The sequence below is a fragment of the Pteronotus mesoamericanus genome, unplaced genomic scaffold, assembly GCF_021234165.1.
Source record: "Pteronotus mesoamericanus isolate MK-2021 breed Mesoamerican mustached bat unplaced genomic scaffold, CSHL_Meso_final contig_263, whole genome shotgun sequence".
In the NCBI taxonomy this organism is placed as follows: Eukaryota; Metazoa; Chordata; class Mammalia; order Chiroptera; family Mormoopidae; genus Pteronotus; species Pteronotus mesoamericanus.
Window position 1 is genome coordinate 1,303,013 of NW_026555112.1, and position 18,941 is coordinate 1,321,953.

Here is an 18,941-nt window from a genome sequence, read left to right on the forward strand (position 1 = left end):
CCCAAACCTGCTGTTCATCAATAATAAGTTAAACATTTTGATTTCCTCTCTGTGTCTCTGATGTCTGTGTCTAAATTGGTTCCTGACTTGATAGGGAGGGGAGGTGGTATTTATCAAGCCCCTTCAACCCTAGGAGTCTTTCTGCATGATTCCATGTCTTAGGGATAGATTGACTTTTTCTAATTTATCATCTGCGTGCCTCTCATTTTCCATGCTCAGCTTCATTTTGCATGTTAATATCAACAATAAATAGGAATTATAACCTCACTTTTGTATGTTTGTGAGCATGTAGAGGGCAAAATCACAGAGGGTTCTTGCTGATAAGCACTGTTTTAAGTCACACAAGTGGGAAAGGGTAAAGGTACATGCCTTCTGGGGAATTACTTCCACTTTGCCGTCTTACTTTTCCCTTCTCTCTCTCTCTCTCTCTCTCTCTCTCTCTCTCTCTCTCTCTTTGTCCCCCACCTCCATGTCTACCTCCTTTGCTCCTCCCCATAAAACCTGAAATAGTAAAAGTCCTAAGAGCTGCCTTGCTCTTCTCTTCCCCCTCCTCTCCCTTCCCCTTCCCTCCCCTTCCTTTCCTTTCTCTTCTCTTCATCTCTTTCTCTCTGACATGTGAGGAGGCAGTAATTTGCAAGCCAGGAAAGGGCTCTCACCAGGAACTGAATCAGCTTGGACTTTCCAGCCTCAAGAGCTGTCTCTTTACAAGGAAATAGACCAGCAACTACAATCCTATCACACCTTCATGATGTTTCCCTTGGATAGAAATATATTAAGTGGCCTCAAGATTTGAAGTATTCAGCAAATTAGGGCAAGACAGAGCTACAGAAAACACTCCCCAGATTTTCATGACAAATATGGTAATGTTATACTGGCCAGTGGAACTACTTTCTGTGTTATTGCATGGATATTTACAACCACACGGATTGGAATAGAATGGAACCTGCCTGCTGTTGGCCGACTCACCCCAAAAGAGTGGAATGATGAGTAATCAGAACTGTTTCAAAATCAACTTGTCATTTAAGCACTCTGCTGCTCATTTAAATACAGCATCATTAAAAAATTAAAATACATTTGAAACCTTTAAAAGTTATTGAAAGTAGTCATTATAATGCCTGGATGCAAGGCTGTAACAGTGGGTGTAGACTATAGGGGATTACAAATAACAAATATTTGAAAGGAGAATTAAAAAAAAAAAAGTAGGTGTCCTGGGTTTAACCAGAGTCAATAGGTTAATGGGTTTTTCATTCAGTCCGCCATTGCTTATTGAGCTTCCCAATACGCCAGGTACTACGCCAGGCTGGCTGAAAGAAGGGATTTGACATATCATTCTTGCTTTTTCCCCAACTCTCCTTCTACATCAACCTTTGAATAGTGTCCAAAGATAATACTTAGTATTTTCTTAGAATTGGTGTCATTTTATACACCTTCAATTTCATAAATTTTAATCAAAATGGTCAAGCTTCTGATTCCAAATCTCTGATCTTTTGTGCATTGATTATGAGGTAGAACAATATTTAGGTATTTTATCAGTCAGAGTAAGTAATATAGACTGCTGTTACACACACGCTCAAACCTAAACCTCAGTGGTTTAACACAAGTTTCAAGGCCCTGATCACATCAGAGTCTGCTGCCAACAGGGCAGCTTTTAATGCAGCTTCTACTACAGAGGACTCCCCCGCTGGGGGACTCAGGCATCCAGGCTCCTTTCCTCTCATCTTCAGCTCATGGTCCCTGCAACTGCTGTTGAGGGGTTGCGGGATGGGGAGCCTAGAGGATTGACAGGAATGTTCTAGGGGCTGGGCCTCTAAGTGATCTCTATTACTTTTACCCATATCCCATTGGCCAGAATGTTGTCGCATCATCCCCATTTTAACTGCCAAGAAGGCTGAGAACTGTCCCCCTATGTTTGCAGGAAGAGGAAACAGTGCAGATGATCTTTGCCACAAAAAGTATTAACTTATAGCCCTGGCTGGTGGGGCTCCGTGGATTGAGTGCCAGCCTGTGAACCAAGGGTTGCCGGTTTGATTCCCAGTGAGGGCACACGCCTGGGTTGTGGGCCAGGTCCCCAGTAGGGGGCGTGTGAGAGGCAACCACACATTGATGTTTCTCTCTCTTCCTCCCTTCCCCTCTCTCTAAAAATAAATAAATAAAATATTAAAAACACTGTCCCTACATTCCCTTTCAGGATTACAGCTGTTACAATAGAAATACAAAGAGGTCGAGCCTTCCTTTTAAAAACTGCTTTTAGAGAGAGAAGAAGGGAGGAAGGGAGAGAGAAAGAAAGAAACATCGACTTTCGTTGCTCCACCCATTCATGCATTCATTGGTTACTCTCGTACATGCAGTGATGGGGATGTCAACCGGCAACATCGGCATAGGGGGATGACACTTTAACCGAGTGTCCAGCCAGGGTGGGACTGAGCTTCTGAATTACCAAAAAGACTTTGAAACACATGGCTTGAGAGGAAAGTCTCTGTGTTTCAAAAGTCTGGTCTTTTTAACTGCCAGTCTCAACCCTGCATGATATCCATCATATCCACGCTCTACAAAATTTAGAGATTTTTACCAGATTCAGTATCAGTCAGGACCAGTCTTGCATTCCCCCCACTCCACACCCCAGATGGGGCAAATGTGGCAAGGGCTGAAGAGAGAGCGAGTGAACAAGAAAGACCTGGAGCCTTGTGGGGGGCTCTGGAGGACCCCTGCCTCCTGCCTCCTTCTAAATGGAGCCTGGGAGGAGAGAGAGAGGGAAACAAAGCTCTAGGAGAAGAGATCTGTGCCTCGCCTCCCATTGGAGGCCTTGGAAGGCACATTTGCAGTGTCCTCCTCTAGTAAGGGTTTGAGGAGTAGGGATGCTGCAGTGTGTTTACCCAGCAGGCTTCAGAGACAGCCTCTCAGAGGTTCCCAAGCCCCGGAGCAGTGTGGGAAGAGCCAGGGTTTTCCCATACACTTCACAGAGTTGTGAGGCCCATAAGACAGAGCCTTTCCTGGAGCGGCCCTGGGTAAGGTGTACTCTGGGTAAATCAATGACTTAGGAGCAGAAAGGACAGCTTAGTGGAGGTCGGTTAGGATCGATAGGACAGCCAGACCGAGACCTGGAGAAAGACAACGGAGCAGGTGCCGTCAGGGATAATGAAGACCTAATGCCTTGATATAGAAAAGGGCTAGGAGCTTATGCCCCAGATGGAATGCAGGATTCATGATAGTTAAGTTGTTTCAGAGAATAAGAAGTTGAACTTTTTCTGTTCACTCCTCTTTAGGAGATTTGTACCTGCCCAAACTAAAACACCCTAAAAACTCCACAAAGCATGGTGAGGCATGGAAGGGGGAGTGGATCTGGAGCAGGGCATGGGAATTCCATGGTTAGTAACCCTTCTGTGTGACCTTGAGCCTGTCGTTTACATTTCTCTGGAGCTCAGTTTTCTCGTCTGTAAAATGAGATGTAATACTGCCGACCTCGCAGATACGCTGTGGGGTGTAAGTGAAAAAAAAAAAAAAAAAAAAAGCCTAGTTCAGGTCCTGGTTCATATTAGGGACTTGGTGAACATCTGAACCTCCCCTGCCTTTCCCTCTGAGGCCATTTCCAATTTCAAAACACCGTCATTCTTTGTGGAAAAGACGGATACATGCATTTATGTATACCAGGGCCTGGAAAATAAAATAAAATAAAATGACTTCCCCCTTCTGTAAGGAAGCAATAAAAACCTAGGAGGAGGCACAAAACAGACAATGAAAACTTGAATTGAGAACAGGGTGGGGGTAGGGGACAGGGTGAGGGCGGCGACTGCACTAAATGAAAAACAACAACTCAATACCCTGCTATCATCCTTCATCAAACTACAGAAATAGAAACCAGACAAACACATTATGTGAAGGGCAAAAGGGTTGGCAAGGTTCTGGCGCATAGGAAAAACCCAGGTTCAATAATGCCATGAGCGAAGGGAGGTAGGGAAGTGAGGTCAAAGTTAATAGTGGGGCTTGTGTCCAAAGGCTGGGTTTATGGTACTAATGAGGCTGAAACACCACACGTTCCTCTTTTGCTGAATTCAGTTTCTCATTAGGCTTTGTATTGGATCCTGGATCAGCCAGCCACATGGCAAGAGTTGCTTCTACTTCCTCTGGCCCATGAATTATCAAGGGTATTCTCGGCCTTTCTTTTTTGGGAAAAGAAAGCTTTGGAGTAGAAAGTGCTGTCTTCTATTTATATCTACTCTTCTCTCTCCCTGATTAGAGAGATGATAAATTTTGTGGAAGGAGCCTGGCCCTGAGAACTCTGTCTTTATTTAGAAGAGTGCATGGTTAAGACAGCAAGCTAAGGTCATCTGCTCTGCTCTGGGACTTTACCTGTTCTTCCAGGCGGAGTGTGAGGTCTCAGACTCCCCCTGAATATTTTTAGTATTGTTGGAATAGCCACACGTTTTGTGTCAAGCTCTGTGCTTAATCAAGGAAGGGACTAAGAAACCATTCGTGGTCTAAAAATATAGAGTGTTACACCACCAGGTTGTCTGATGGCTGTCAGGTAACTAGAGTACTGGGTTAACAATAAATGATGTTTAAATAGATCTTTCATAAGATTTACTCTTTCCTATGGGCCCACAAGAGCCCTGTGACTAGGTCTTTGGACACCCACTCACCTTTCTCAGTCTCCATACGAGGACCACAGTTGGTCCCAACTCTGTTCTGGTCCTCTCACCCCAAGGCCAGCGCTATATCCTATTAGAGTTTTCTCCTGGTGAATAGTGCTGAACTCCCTGCAAGCCCTTGCAGGCATGCAACAATTTGCTCACCTTTTAGTAGAAACCATATCCTGGGAAACTCCTCACTTTTAAAGACCCAGATCAAACATATCATTCTCAGTGTAGCTTGTCCTCTCTTCCCCAGTTCGGCAGTATTATTTGCTCCTACAGCTTTTGGCACATATAATAATCATATTAATAAGGATAACAGGAGTAATAATCATAGAAAAAGGTCAAAGTTACCATTATCAAGTGTGTCTATAGCAAGGTGTGATGCTAAGTGCTTTACATGCATTATTTAATGCTTAAAAGAACCCCTTGTGGGGAGATATTGTTATTGTTTACAGATTGTATCAGTTAAGAGTTGTGTTTGGTTGCTTGTAAAAACTTGTCCATGGTAGTGTAACGAAATGGAACTTATTTTGCTTGAATAACAATAAATTAGAAGAAGAGCGGCCAGGGTTGGTAGGATGGCTCCACAATACCATTCTTAGCATGTAGCTTTTGTTACTGTGGAGACAAGATGACTGCTGTCTTCCAATCTGTGTTCTAGGCAGGAGGAAAGGGAAAGGTGAAAGGGCTAAGGGTGAAGGGCAAAAAGCCTTTTCTTTTTGTCGTTTTGTCTTCTTATTGGGCAGTGATGCTCTTCCCTATCTACATCTTGATGGCCAGAGCTGTGTTGTGTGATCACCCTCAACTGCCAGGGAGCCTGAGAAAGTTTTTCCCCTTTATTTAAAGCTAGGAATATTTCTGCCCCCCTGAACAAAATTGGGGTTCTGCTAGTGAGGAGTAAGAGGAGAATGGATATTGGGTTGGAAACTACCAGTGCTTGCCACACAAATGAAGAAACTGGGCCTTACAGATGCTAAGGATCTCGTCTGAGGTCAAATATATGGCCAAGTCAGATTCAAACGCGTGCCTGTCTGATATGAGTTCATATTCTTGACCACTGTGAGAGATGACCTCCCTATCATGATGAATTGTAACTGTTTTTTAAATTTGTTCACCCTTCCTTCCCTAGACTGAGAGCTCCTTGGTACCAGGAATTAATTTTACTCTTCTTGTTATTCCAGACTCTTGCTCATAGTTTGTCGAATGGATAAATGAATCAATGTTAGGACTTCAGTAGTTTCTGCAGCTAAAATTCTTTCTAGGAAAATATTCCTTAATTGTGTTTTTCCCTGTAATATTTTATAATCCCCTGTTCCCACTGGGGCAGCTGCAGATGTACGTGAAGGAAATGGTCTTGGTCTTTGTGCCGCCACAGGTGCAATTTGGCCTCCTCAACTATCTAGAGGCCTCTATACTTTCTTTCTTTCTCCCTCCTCCCCCAAATGCTTAATGTTTGTTTACAGGGCAGGGTCTGATTTCTCTTTGTTCTACCTGGTCATTCAAGAATTCCTATACCTCATTGCCCTTAGGGAAATACTTGAATCACAATAATTTGAGTCACAAGCAGACTGATCCTCAATCTCATTTCTTGCTGGGTCGTGGAGCAGCGCAGGAAGGACCTAGCATTATTTAGATTCCAGTATTTGGTTTTAAAAAAAGCCATTGTTGTTCCATAGGCCACCGGGAGACGTTCTGATTTTTCTTCAAGGTCATAATGCTTGTGCTCACTTGCACAGGATTAAGCCCCATCTGCTATGGGGTACTGCCAATTGGAGACCCTTAACTTAATTTGAGACTGTCTAATTTAGCTCAAGAACAAACTCATGGGCACTTGGACTTACAATTTGATGGCCCAAATAGCAATATTAGATGATAAATATTTACTTATTCTCTTATTAAGTTGTTACTATGTGATAGGCATTATGCTAAGTGCTTTATTTTGTCTCACTTAATTTTTAGAACAACACTGTGACTATTGTCATCTTACAAGCAAGGACTGTAAGGCTTAGTGAAAATAAAGGACTTGCCCAAAATAGGGGTTGCACCAAAGGGTGACTCGGGGAACTTTGCCCCTCTTAATCTTTAGTGGCCCCACCCAAGCTACCTTATATAATTAAAAAAAAATCCAAGAGTAGTGATAATGGTACCTTTGATCTTGACAATGAATATTTTTCTCACTCTTATTTAAAATATGAATAGAATGATAATGGTAATAATAATAATAATAGTAACTAACTTTTATTGAGTGGTTACAACAGGCCAATCTGTTTGAGTTCTCGATGTATGATAATTAAATCCTCACAGTAATCCTTTCTGGAAGATATTATTATCCTAATTATCAGATGAAGAAACTGAGGCAAAGAGAGGCTAAGTATCATGGCATTCATAAGACATCATGACTTGTAAGTGGCAGAGCTAAAACTTGGCTATTTTTCTTGATCTATGACACAGCCCAGGTTAAAAAAAACTTTGCTTGCTATGAAGGCTAGGCTTCAAGACAAGTCCTTCAGTCCTCCCTTCCAATTAGTCTGCAGACCCTAAGCTCCTTCTATAAAGAAATTCTGAAGTGATCACTGGTTCAACATCACATGGGCAACAGCTGCTAAAGTCTGGATTCAAACCTGGGTTGGTCTGATTCCAAATCAAGGATTTTTACCATTGTATTGTTCCAGCCCTGGCCAGGATAAATCCAAGTTCAAAGGTCAAATCATAGATCCATCTGAAAATGATTTTAGAAATGATCTAATTCAAGGTTTCTCAACCACATAGCTATTGACATTTTTGGTTGGACAACTGATGTGAGAACTGTCCTGTTCATCACAGGATGGTGAGCAATATTCTTGGCCTCTATCCACTAGATGCCAGCAGCATCCCCCTGTTATAACAACCAAATATGTCCCCAGAAGTTGATTAATGTCCTAGGGGACAGAGGGAGCAGCGAAAATTGCCCTTGGCTGCAAATTACTGACGTAAACCATCTCTTCATTTTACAAATGATACATCAGGGTCCAAAGAGGTGAAGTAACTTGTTTAAGTAGAATCCAGGTCATTCACGCAGCATCATTGTATCCCTATAATGTACATGGCACAATATGGAACCAAGAGAAAATAGATGCCCTCTTGGTCCTTAAAATCTGTTAGAAAAAAGGTTTTACACAAGTATCTCTAACGGTACGAAGTTGATAATAGATAAAGTGTTACACAGCAGCAAGGTGTACAGAAAGAATTTAATCTAGTGTCCTGAGATCTGGCTCTGCCTCTTTTTTAGCTGCAGGGCTTAAGCAAGGGCTTCACGTTCACCATCAGTGTTAAGTAGTTCCTGGTATGTGGTCTGCCTATACCATCAGCTTCAAAACGGATCTGTGAACGCATTGCATTGTGCAAACTGTAAAGCTCTTCAAACATCAGGTGTTACTTAGCTGATCAGAAATGTGATTAGCTTAATTATTATTTTTATGATTAGAATAAAAGCTTTTCAGAATTGGGGAGGGCCATGAAGTGGTGACTTCATTCATGGACCTTCCAACTGTAGATCCCCGTTCTTCTGCGGGACGGGGAGCAGGAAAAGGCTCCCTATCCCACAGAGCGCTCTTTCCTCTCCTGGAACCAACCACGCCCTTGGGCCTCTTAAGCTCCGCCTGCCCTAGGCTGTGGCCCCGCCCTTAAAGGAAGCAAACTCCGCCCCCTCCGTGCTGGCTGGAATTCCAGTCGCGCCGGTCCTCCAGGACAATCCCTGGCCGGCAACGGAGATTCCCGAATTCTCCCGATCTCTTCCCGGCCTCCCTCGGGCGCCCGGAACGGAAAAGACGGAGATTGCCGAGGGGCGTTGGTCCCGCCCTCTCCGCCCCACCCCCGCCACAGCCTCCCGCGCGGGCTGGAGTCCCAGATCCCGGTCCCTCCCTCCTTCTTTCTCTCTCCCCGCCTTCCCGGTGCTGCCACTGTGGCGGGTCGGAGGATCCCGGCCAGTCAGCTCGTTCCTGCTTCGAGCCCCTCCTCCCCACAAATAAACACCCCTCCCCACGTCTCGGGATCCTGGACCGCCCCCTTCCTCCCTTGGCCCGGCGTGTTGTGAGGGACAGTGTGAGGGAGAGGGCGCGAGCCGGCGGGCGAGCTCCGTGAGTGCGAGAGGCGGGGCCCGCGGCGGCCGGGCTGGGGGTTGCGTGTGCGCGTGGGGGTGCGAACGAGTGCGCGTCGCGACCCGCCAGCCGCCTCGAGCCGAGGACCTGGGGAACGACGACCGCCAGTCGCCGAGGGGCGCTGGGCCCGCGCGCGCGCACGCACGCACGCACGCGGGGGCGGGGGCAGGCGCGCGCCCGCCTGTCGCGACTGTCGGGGCCGAGGCCCAGGGGGAGGTGGCCTGTCGCGGGTCGCCCGGCTCCCGGAGGCGAAGGGGGCGCGGGCGGATGGCGGAAGGCGCCCAGCCGCAGCAGCCGCTTCAGCTCGGGCCCGGCGCCGCTGCCCGGGGGATGAAGCGGGAGTCGGAGCTGGAGCTGCCGGTGCCCGGAGGGGGTGGAGACGGAGTCGAGCCCGGCCTGAGCAAGCGGCCGCGCACCGAGGAGGCGGCGGCCGCCGACGACGACGGCGGCGGGATGCAGGTGACCGCGCGGGACGAGCGCCCCGTTACGGCGGGGGTGCGGCGCGGGGCCGGGAGGGCGGCCCGGGGCTCCCGGGGCTTGGAGAAGGGAGTACTCCAGGGATCCTGGCTTGGAAGTGGGAGGGGGCCGTTCGGGGCCTGGTTGAAAGGTACGGCGAGCTACGGCTTGGACGCGAAGGGTGCAGGAGGACCCTGGTGCGCCCACGAGGGTCCTGATTTCTGAGAGGATGAGGGGACACGACGCGTGGATAGGTTTTGGGGGGAAATCGAACATGGTTGAGATGGGTTCCATTTCTTCAAACCCTTCCGTAGTTCCTTGAGGTGGGGTGGAAGCGAGGAGATCCTGCCCAGGAGAGCCATTGGACTGAGTCGAGGACGAGGGACAGTGGTGGGACGCCCCCGCCCCCGCTATGGAGGAATACCTTTTTGGCAGCCCTCGACACACACTGGGAGATGGAAGGGGTGTGGCGTATAAACGAGAGGAATGAAAGGCGAGAAAACTCCTCGAGAGCCCAGAGGGGATGTGGCTTAGATTGTGGGTTAACTTGGTCATACACGTAAGGAGTGGGAGAAGTACAAGGAGTTTGGTAGAGTTGTGGGGATAGTGTGGTGCTCAAGTCACATTAACTTTGTGGACCTTGCTAATGGGTCTGAAGAGAGACTAAGACATGCCCCTCCTGTACTTTGCCAGTTGCATCTTATATAGTTAGGGCATCGACTCGCTCTTTAATGTTCTGTCATACAGAAGAAAATTTATAGGATTATTAGAAGACGATTCTGAGTTGGGTAGGGAATGGAGAACTGTAGTTACCATGTACTTTGTACTTTGAGGAAGAATGCAAAATCTTCATAGGTCTTAGGATTTGGTCTCTGTTCAGTAAATAGTTGCTATGGAATGGTGAGGGGTTCACCTACTAGCAATTGTTTAGACATCTGCCTAATTCTCTTAGAATCATAGAATGTTTGTTAGAAGGGATCAGAGACATCGTTTTCAGGGGTTCTTAACCTGGACAGACTTGGAAGATTCTTACGCAGAATAGTTTTTGTGCACTTTTTTGGTGGGAAAGAGTGGATAGTTAATGTTTTGTTTTCTTTTTTCTTTTTGGAGTGGATTCAAGTCCCGAAATGCTTTAACCACCTCATTTTATAGACGGGGACTCAGAAGTCCAGCGAAGTCTGGTAACTTGCCTAAGGCCAGCCAGTTAGCTGGTAGCACAACTAGAACTGGAAGCCCAGGCTTCGAATTCCTATTCCTGTGCTCTCTCCATTACACCACTCGTGGAAATCTCTGCAGTGCTGAAAGACTTCCTGTGCTCGACTCCTGCTTTTCAAGGCTCTGCCTGACTTCCTGTGTTAGAGACGGAGCCGTGTTTAAGCCTGGCGTGTTTGCTGTGTGCTTCTCAGTCTCCTTTGCAGAGGCCACGTGGTTACCTCTGTTGATTTGGGTAAAGTGGTCCTCTTCGTGTTTATTTTTGAAATGTTTTGTTTGCCTGATTTTGTCCTCCATTAGAGCTCTGTCAGGCAGAGCAATTGTGAGAAGTAAAAGCTTGGGGCCATGGAAAAAATACCAAAGAACATGGGGAGATTTTAGGTGCGGTGGGTTAATATTAGATAGTAAGGAGGAAAGACTGGAGGATGTTGGTGCTGGTGAGTGTTCTGCTTGGTGTGTGCCTATACCTGTGTTTGTCTGTATTCATTTGTTGTTTCTGTCAATCATAGTTAACAGGCAGACCGCCCTCTTTCCTCCTGGGGCCCATTATTTGCTGGTTGCCTTCAAATTGGCTAAGGACAGTAGTATTTGGAAGTGGAGCCGTGCATAGGGACTTTGGGGTATTAAGAAGAAGGAGTGGGTTAGGTCCTTTGGGTACAAATGGGCAACTTAGAATTATTCCACAGAGAATCTTTTCTTTTTCATTCTGTGTATTTGTGTATATTTTTATTTTTCACTATGTGCAGTTTCGTTGTTGTAGTTTCAGCACACCATGTCACACAGGTATTCATATCATCAGTGATTTAGTCCCCTGACTTCAACTAGCTATATGGTTCTGGAAAAATCCTTTCTTTTGGGGCCTCTGTTTAGTTGTAAAATAAAACGTTTATACAAGATGATCTTTAAGTTACCTTCTTAAAAATGTCAGGGTCTCTGATTGTAAGGCACTTGGTGCTTACAATTGTGGTGGAGAGACAATGTGGGTGAAAAGTTTAAAAATGTTTATATATAAATGATTTATATATAAATGTAAGCTCAGAGAAAAAGGAGAAGAGATACCACAGGGTAGAGGCATGTCAGAAGGCATTGCATAATTTAGAGCCAAAGTATGCTGGTTATTTGTGCCTCTGGGTCCAGAAGATGGAGATGACCATTCCCGCTGGCATGGTCAAGGAAGGCTTTATGGGGATGTTGAAATTTGAGGTATAATTGGGAGTAAAAGAGAAATCATGTTCACGAAAAGATAAAATTTAAGCCTAGGAGACGTACACCTCTAGGATGTTTTTGTATCATTCTGAGGATAATTATAGAAGATTTAATATTCATTTAACTAATGCTTGTTGAGCAATTGCTATGTGCCAGGCCCTGTTTTAGAGCCTAGGAGATATGGTAGTGAACTAAAGACCCTGCCCTTATGGAATGTGAATTCTAATCGAAAGAGACAGACAGTAAAGAAATCAACAGCTATTAGATGGTGGTAAGTGGTAAGGGCTAAGGAGCAAAATAAAGCAGGTAAAGGGATAGAGAGTGATGCCGAACATGTAGGGAAGGCCTCTTTGATAGGTGACCTTTGAGTGGAGTGAGGGAATGGGCCTTTCAGATATGTGAGAGGTGAGGGCTCAGGAGAGGAACTGTGGGTACTGAGGCAGTTGCAGCTTCCCAATGCTAGGGCACCAACTGCTCTTTAATGTCCTGGGGTAGAGACTGGTGTAGCTGGAGCAGAAAGAGCAGGGGTCTGGAGCCTTAGGAGAGGATACCAGTGGTGTAGAAATGTCAATAGGCCATTTGTAAATATACACTAAAAATCTTAGTGTAGCTGACCTTTTTGGTATATGGGCTTACTTTATTTTTACTTATTTATTTTTAGGAAAACACATATTTATTATCTTACAGTTCTGGAGATCAGAAGTCCAAAATTAATCTTGCTGATCTAAAGTTAAGATGTCAGCAGGCTCATTGCTCCTAGGAACTCCAGAGGAGAATCCAATCTTTGCCTCTTCCAGCGCCTAGAGGCTGCCCCCATCCCTTGGCGCCTTGGCTGGTGACCATATCACTCCAATCTCTGCTTCCATTGTAACATGGCCTTCTCTCTATACATGAGTTTGTCTTAAGGCATGTGTGTGTGGTTGTTTTTTTTTCTTGCTGCTTAACACAAATAGAGTTTTTCTGAGGTCATAGCTCCTTCTGGGAAGCCTCCTGACAATTTAGTTCACAACAGTCACAGTCTCCTCTTGGCTCCTTTATATTGATGCTTAATTATGCATAATAGTTGTTGTTCCTTAATTGTGTTGCTATTCTTATTCCCCTGGTGAGACTGTAAGCTTCTAGAAGATGGGAATGATATTTTCTTTGTATTAATTCTTCTTGAAAAAATTGATTCTAGAGAGAGGAAAAGGGAGGGAGAAAGAGAGGGGGGGGAAACATTGATGTGAGAGAGAAACATTGATCGGTTGCGTTTTGCATGTGCCCCATCTGGGGACTGAACCTGAAACTCAGGCATGTTCCCTGACTAGCAATCGAACTGGCGACCTTTAGGCTCAACGAACTCAGCCACAAGGTCCAGGGCTCCTTGTATTTATTCTTAATACCTAACACTTTTGGGTCCATGGTAAGTGCCTGTTAAGTTGAAGTCGAAATTTACCTTTCTTACAAGTAATTAAGGGATAGAAAATTATGACTTTCAAGGGTGAGAGTACCTTCATGAAATCCCCCAATCTTTTGAGTGTCAAAAGATTAACATTTTTTTCGCCCTGGCTGGTGTGGCTTAGTGGATTGAGTGCTGGCCTGTGAACCGAAAGGTTGCTGGTTCAATTCCTGGTCAGGGTACATGCCTGGGTTGCAGGCCAGGTCCCTGGTTGGGAGTGTGCAAGAGGCAACTGATCTATGTATCTCTCGCACATTGATGTTCTCTCCCTCTTTCCCATACCTTCCCCTCTCTGTAAAGTAAATAAATAAAAAAATCTTTTTATAAAAATATATAAAACCTTTTTTACAGAAGAAAGTTATTTACTGGGGCTGATGTCCCAAGTCTGCTAATGAAATGGAGCTCCACCTCTAAGCTGCAGATTCCAAAGCTGAACCCTGTTGAGTTACAGCCACTAAGGTTTTAGAGTAAATCATAACTTCCCAAAGTGGATCATAGTGAATGCAAGGGAGTCTAGGGTGCTTATGTTGTAATCCTTTGGCTCACAAGGAGAGAGAGGAAGGGCCAGTCCTTTCCAGGGCAGGACCCAGAAGCTTTATGTAGGTGAAAGAAGAGTCAGCACAGTCCTGGAAATAGTATAGAAACAGAGAACCCTGAACCATGGAGCAGGAGGGAAGAGACAAATTCAGCTTGTAAACTAGAATACTGTTTGAGAAATGAAGTTAGTTGTTAAAGAGGGTACCTGGCAATATTGTACTCTAACCTGGCGGAAGGTTAACTGTGTAGATTTCAGAGGTTCATTTCACTTCATACAAGTCTGATATGTATGAAACCTGGGCTTTCTGAAATATACTGGTGAATGAGTTCTTTTGGTCATCTGTTCTAGTGAATAAAAACAATTTCACAAAAATTCAATATTTGTGCAACTTTCCAGAAACTTAGCTGCTGTATAAGGCAAGGTGGACCTCAATTATTACTTATGGCTTTGAGCAAAATTTTTAAAAAAAATTATTTATTTATTTTTAGAGGAGGGGAAGGAAGGGAGAAAGTGAGGCAGAGAAACACTGATGTTAGAGAGAGATCGATCAGTTGCCTCTCCCATGCGCCCCAACCGGGGACTGAACACACAGTCCAGGTATGTGCCCTGACTGGGAGTCAAACCAGCTACCTTTCGCTTTGCGGGCTGATGCCCAACCAAGTTAGCTACGCTGGGTCAGGGCCCAGCAAAATTCTTTACAGCAGTGAAATGTTGGTATGTGATTACTCTATGGCCAACTAACTGCTTCTGACCATAGGTTCATACGCCCAGCCTAGCTAAGTGGGTTCAGCAGTTCGTATTAGTTGCTGATTCTAGTTGTAGGAAAAATTACCTGGTCTCAGGGAAGGGGCTCCAGGTAGCCTGTAATTGCTATGTAGATGCTGTATTTCTTGCAATAGTTTATGTCCCATTTGCTTGTTTCTGGTTTTCCCTCCTCCTAGGTGAATATCTCTTTGGATTCTCATTTGGGTATTTGGTGCTGAAACTAAGCCTGGTGCTACCATTTGAGTAGAGTTATAAAAGTAGTGTGCTTTCCTTCTAAGTGATAACCACGAATAATCTTACTAAAATTGTTGCTTCATCTCTACGTGCTGTAATCTGCCTGGGCTGCCGTAACAACACCATAGATAGGGGTGGCTGAAACAACAGAAATTTGTTTCTCACAGTTCTGGAAGCTGGAAGTCCAAGACCAAGGTGCTGCAGACTCATTGTCTGGTGAGGGTTGTCTTCCTGGCCTGTATACAGCTGCCTTCTAGCTGTGTGCTCACATGGCTTTTCCTTGGTGTGAGATCCTGGGGAGGGAAAGATATATCCCTTCCTCTTCTTATAGGGCACTAACCCCTTCCTGAGGGTCCTATCCTTACAATGTAATGTAAAGCTAATTTACCTTCCAAGGCTTCACCTCCAAATACCATCACAGTATGGGCTAGGGCTTCAATATATTAGTTTTGCGGGAACACAAGACATTCAGCCTTCTAAAACTACTGGAGTGGTATATAGTATTGAAGATGCAGAAACTGAGGCATAGTCATGTAAAAATGACTTATTTTTTAAAAAACCTCACAAAGAAGACTGCGAATATAAAACTGGGAATGTCTTGGAGAAGGAGAAATTACGATCGATCAGAATTCAGAGTGACTCAAGACATTAGTCTGAGTTGAATTTGTTTCCCAACTCTCCCATCTCCTAGCCACCTTGTCATTTTTTTCTCTACCACACTGACATATGAACGTAGCAGACGTTAACTAGAGATTTAACCTTCCTTTTGATAAAAAGCAGACTGGTGCAGACAGGCCTCAAGATTACAGGACTGTGGAGAATGAAATTCACCATACTAAGTATAAACAAGAATGTTGGCTCTAGTGAATTACTAGTTTGACATCTTTCAGGCTGTCAGTTCGATGTCAGGGTTTAATTGTAGAAACAATAAAGATGGCCCTTTTAGTGAGTGGATTTGTTTGAATTTTTGGTGATGGGCATTTGTAAAGCATAGTAAACGTCCTTATTCTGGGGCAGATGTGCACTTCCTTCAAAGACAAGAGGGAAGAGCATCAGAGATGATGGAAAGGAAATGGCAGTAATTGGAGCAGGAGCAAACAGATGGAGTGAGGGATGGCGGCTGCATTTGGTGTTTTAGGTGGCCCCTAGGAGTATTGGGTTTCTTATTCTTCTCCCCTGCAGCCCCAGTGCAAGCAGGCAGCTTACAGGGCTAAGGTTTCATTATCTAATCCATCACAGATCAGCTTGAATAAACCCATTGGCTGGCGCTGATCGAGTTAGGAGGGTAATGCAAAGCTGCTTGAGCCAGGATTGGGGCAAATCGGATCAGAACTGCTAAGTGAATCCGGGACATATTTCTGTAATTTGGGTGGGGAAAGTAGTTTGGAAAATAACTTTGGGGTGGGGGAGGGGGCGAGAACAAGCCAGCTGTCAGCCACACATTTTTTCAAACATTGGCTTAGGGGCTCTGAGGGGAAAGTGCATGGAGGGTTTGCTCTGTTTCTTTGGAGTAGAGCCAAGTTGCTCTTATGTGAGTCTGAACATTTTTTGGTCACTAATGCTCAGGAATGACCTTTTTTAGTATCATTTGGAGATTCCAGTTGTGATCACTCTGTAGTGACTTCATTAAGTGATCCCTAATCCAAGATATGATATGGGTTTCCTCTCAATTTTTATAGGGGAGATGTTATTATTATTGCCAACCATAACTTATAATTACATTTGTTGTACATATGTACTTGAAGTTTGGTTTAGTGAAGGAAACAGTTCACAAATTTCTCATGTTTGGGTTTAAATTCTGGCTCTTCCACTTATCAACTGAATGACCTTTGGCAGGGTATGCAACATCTGTACTCCTGTTTATACATCTGTGAACTGGGAGAATTAATACCTGCTCTCATGAGCTGCCATAATGAATAACTGAGATGATTTAAAGTGCCTGTCATGGAACCCACCAGTAAATGTTTAAATGTTTATCTCTTGCCTCCCTTATAACCTGCTGTATAGCACTCAGTGAGTTCCTGCTTATTCCGAGATTAGCATGAAGTGGTTAGCACTCTTCCGGTTAAGTGTCGGAGTTGGGAACTGTTCAGTACTAGAGATGAGCAGTGTTTCGAACTGGGAAACCCAATTTCTGGTCATCATGATGGAGAAGGAAAAATGGATCTGGTCATGTGGTCTCTCTAGTTAGAGGAAGAGGAGACATCAGCTAAGGACTGAAAGGACTACTGAAGAATCACAGTACTTGCATCAGGCATGTGGACATTTCATGGCGAGTGTGGGTGACAGGTGTACACTGGCTGTTTTGGTGGTACATGGATGCAGGAGTCGTAAAAATGTTTGTGTTCCCTATTTTATAACATTTATTGGTTAAATATGTTGCATCAAAAAGATGGTATGTTTTGTTCTCATTTTGGTTTGTGGAAATTGAGCTGTGATGTCTTTGTCTTGTATGGTCTCTTTTGTCTCTTTAAATCCACCTTCAGACTATTAACAGAGTCATCCATCTAAAAGAGCTTAAAATCATTTGATAGCTTATCTTTGACTTCAGGGAAAGTCCATTCTTCTGTTTGGCCAATGAGGTCCTTCTGTCCCGACTTCTGCCTGGTCTGCTAGCTGTATTTCGTTCTATATTCCACTTCTAAGTCCCTGTTTTAGAGGCTTGTGGTTTCCTGAGCACCCTGTCACCTGGCTAATTTGGACCTCTTGTTTCTGTTCTTTCAACCTGCAATTCCTGCCTCCCGTCTCTTCCATTTGTAGGGCTCAGTCTTTGAGAATCACTTGGGCTGTTGATTCCTCCTGGGTGCCTTTTGTGTCGGCTCCCATCCCTCCCACGTCTTTGCCAGTTCCCCAAACATAGTAATGTCCATAGCTCTGTTTTAGGACTTTTTAGATTAACATTTGCTCAAATGTGTGCCCTTCCACCCCTACCCGGACTGTGAGGTCAAGGGATCCTTTGGGGTTCCGAAGGATTAAGCACTGTGCCTGGCACTATAGGTCTTGTTGAATTGAACTTTGTCTTCCTGCTCCTCAGCTGGGGCCTGCAGATGCCTTTACTTGTTTCTCCAGTTTTTCCCAGGGGGGTCTGGCCCTTGTGTTGCTTTCCAGCTCACGTGAAGTCTGGGTGTTGTGGCATCTGTGAATAGAACCCGATCTTTTCTTTGATTTAGGGTTAAAGGTGAGAGAGAGGGCCTTTGAAAACAGAAGCTGGGGTGGAACTTAACTGCTCAATGTGCTGGGTGGGCATGGCAACCTGATGTTTAGTTTCCTGTGCTCAGATATTAATGGTGTGCACGTGTGTATGTGTAAAATGTGCCTTTGTGATGGTGTGGTTAAGGGAAATAGAGGACCCACACAAGTAAGGGGCAATTAGAGCTAAACTGTTCCAGTTCATTGGAGCAGTCTGTTGATCTACCTTCTACAGTGCTGCTGAGAGATTCTGGAGTGTTGCAGTTGGCTATATTGCCACCATGTGAGACTAAACCCATTTGATCAACTATGGACTTTAACCTTTCCCTTCTCAATCAATGAATTTCATAAGCTATTATAGTTTGTTTTTATGGATGCAGGGAAGATACTAAACTGAGACACCTCACAAAATACATGGTATTTTTCAGGTTACTCATTGGGTATACTGGAATATGAGGAAGCTTGATACAGTTCTTTCAAATCTTGCCTTTGAAGATAGGTTCATAAAAGAATTTTACAGGAATCATTTCTCACTGGCCCTTGTTCTCCCCGCCTCCTTCCCTTTCTGCTTCTGATTTGTGCTCCTGTATAATTCTCATCTGTTCTCCAGCCGCAGGACTTGCCTTGCCAGCTTAGTTGGGGCCTCGTTAAAGGCAGATGGACGTATTTTGCAGTGCCTCTGGCTTTTCGGATTCTGAGTGAATAAAGCAGGTTCTGAGAAGGGAGTAAGAGTGAGAAACCTGTAACATCACTTCCTTCTAGCTGTCCTGCACATATGTGGCATCTAGAAATTTCAGCTGAGGATTCATGGCTCAGGACATGTGATGAATACCACTTTTGAAGTGGATGACAATTTTGAATTGCCAATTGATAATGGTTGAGTAACTGTTTGAAAACCTATTTTCCTAAGGGTGGGAATGAAGCCTTTGAAGTTTAAACTTTTACATGGGTGTGTTCAACCATAATACTTGGGTTTTTTAGGGACCTAGGTCCCCAGATACTACCCTGCTATGTGGGATTTTTCCCATGTGGAGGCTGGTTCCTTGGTTTCTGCTTTGCTGAGGAAAAGAGACTTTTGCACTGAGTATTGGATATTTTATTCCAGGCATGAGGTTTCTGAAGAGGCATACTGTTTC

At 44.7% G+C, this 18,941-nt stretch overlaps 1 protein-coding gene and 1 pseudogene across 18 annotated transcripts in view; both read left to right on the top strand.

Moving 5' to 3' along the window:
* Positions 1 to 745: 745 nt before the first annotated feature.
* On the top strand, positions 746 to 991 carry LOC129071256 (cytochrome c oxidase subunit 7B2, mitochondrial-like; annotated as a pseudogene).
* Positions 992 to 8,996: 8,005 nt separating this feature from the next.
* Positions 8,997 to 18,941, top strand: part of RBFOX2 (RNA binding fox-1 homolog 2) — a 255,507-nt gene continuing 245,562 nt past the window's right edge. For 8 of the 18 annotated variants that reach the window (XR_008529236.1, XM_054574544.1, XM_054574542.1 and 5 more), the window contains exon 1: positions 8,998 to 9,226. Coding sequence is in view for 17 of the 18 variants with exons in the window: in XM_054574544.1 (XP_054430519.1) it covers positions 9,035 to 9,226 (192 nt within the window). In the remaining variant the exon portion in view is untranslated. Of the gene's footprint in view, positions 9,227 to 18,941 lie in introns of all 18 variants that reach the window. The other 10 variants (XM_054574535.1, XM_054574540.1, XM_054574539.1 and 7 more) reach the window with 3 other exon arrangements.